Source organism: Charadrius vociferus, unplaced genomic scaffold (genome assembly GCF_000708025.1).
Source record: "Charadrius vociferus isolate BGI_N301 unplaced genomic scaffold, ASM70802v2 scaffold59, whole genome shotgun sequence".
NCBI classification, from domain to species: Eukaryota; Metazoa; Chordata; class Aves; order Charadriiformes; family Charadriidae; genus Charadrius; species Charadrius vociferus.
The window spans coordinates 5,989,160-5,990,962 of NW_009661371.1; the positions used below are offsets into that span (position 1 = coordinate 5,989,160).

Below are 1,803 nucleotides of genomic sequence, written 5' to 3' on the forward strand. Positions count from 1 at the left end.
AATCAATAAGTATATCTTTGTGCTAAAGCACATAACTGTACAAAGAAAACAGAACAAAAGACAGCTGATGAAAACCATAGGTAGTAGCAGGTCCAACTATGTTTTATAATAAGATTCAGATATAACTGCTGCAAACATTAAAGCAGTAAAAGGGGCAAAAATGCACAGCGTATAATTTCAAAGTGACAACAATCAAAGTTCCTTGGAAAAAAAAGAAAAACATTACCCATTTTGTACTTGTTATGTAATTGTGCTTGTCCTTGGACATGTTTCACCTGCGATCACACTTCTAGCAGTTCAGTGTAGAATTTTTATTACTTCTTTATATTTTGTCATCATCATCGCTATTTATTTTTTTAAATGCAACTGGGCTTGCCTGCTTTAAAGAGGTTTTTGAAACATCCGTGTGCATGGTGGACATGGCTATTGTCTCATAATCCTCCTCACGGGACCGTAAATGACAAAAATGAAATAAAAACTGCAGGTCCCTTTGGAAGTTCTTATTAAGAAACCCGTAGAAGATGGGGTTCACACAGGTAGAGATCATGGCGGTGAGGTGGCAAATCAGGAACAACAGGTTGTGGCTGCAGGTAGCGACAGGCAGAATTTCATGGTTCCAATCAAACATGATATTGAAGATGGTGAGAGGCAGCCAGCAAACTGCAAATGCGACCACTATTGAGATCAGCATGATGTTGATCCTTTTGCTTTCAGAGGATCTGTACTTACTGTCTCTCATCTTGTCCATCATGTGGTTCCTTTTTTTTAATCGTATGTATATCTGCAGGAAATTCAACACAGAGAAACACATGGGATAATTTAACCTATAACCGTCATCTTTGCAAGGATAAACAAACATCAGACAGAAAGGAGTACATATCACAAGGGGATTTTTTTCTTACCTTTAAGTAGCAAATAAATATAAAACAAAGAGGTCCAAAGTACTGAATCACCAAAAGCGTCGTGGTATAAGAAAGCCTGGCGGTGTCCAAGGGGAACAGGTCCAAACACACATATTTGTCCTTATATTCATCAAATGTTATGTTTCTGAAGGGTTCATCTGTTAACACGTGGTAGATCAGGAAGGGCAAAGAGGAAGCTGTGGCTAAAATCCATATGGCAGCAATCCCCATGTAGGCATGTCTGTTGTTGGGCCTCCAGCCACGGGGATTGATGATCAGCTGATGGCGTTCAATAGCAATGAGGACTAAAGAAAAGACCGAGACGGTGATTGAGGCACATTGCACGAAAGGATTCAATTTGCACATGGCCTCCCCAAAAATCCAGTGGTCCATTAAAGTATACACAAATGTAAAGGGAAGACACATGATGGTCACAAGAAGATCAGAAAAGGACAGGTTGACAATGAGGATGTTGGTAACATTGCGCATCTCCTTTTGTTTTAAAATAATGACAATCAAGGCCAGATTCCCAGAGACTCCCAGAATTATCACAGTCCCGTAAGCCAAGGCCAGAGTGAAGACCATGGCCAAAGGCACGTGGCAATCCTCATCCTCAAACTGCAAGATCTGCGAGTTCTTCTCCGAAAAATTCAGGTGACCGGAAACATTTCCCAGGGGGGTGAGAACCGAAGTATTCATGTTGTTTCCAACCCACTCTTTGACATTCACAGTCGCCGCTGCCGCCGCTGTCATCCAGACCTCTCCCGGAGTTCAAAACGCGCCCATCAGCCCGTCAGGAGACCCTCGGCCGAGCCCGCTCCTCGGGGCCGCATCTCCCTCGCACCACCTGGGGAGAAGGAAAGGAGCAGGGACGGTCACCCCCGGCCACGTCGCCCGCCCC

General features: G+C 43.6%; 1 protein-coding gene across 1 annotated transcript; it reads right to left on the minus strand.

Annotated features, from left to right (window-relative positions):
• Positions 1-322: 322 nt before the first annotated feature.
• NPY1R (neuropeptide Y receptor Y1) lies at positions 323-1,601 on the minus strand. The gene is made up of 2 exons (XM_009893725.1): positions 903-1,601; positions 323-781 (listed from the first exon to the last, which is right to left on the minus strand). The coding sequence occupies exons 1-2, from the start codon at positions 1,599-1,601 to the stop codon at positions 323-325; spliced, it is 1,158 nt and encodes a 385-aa protein (XP_009892027.1).
• Between the last annotated feature and the right edge of the window lie 202 nt (positions 1,602-1,803).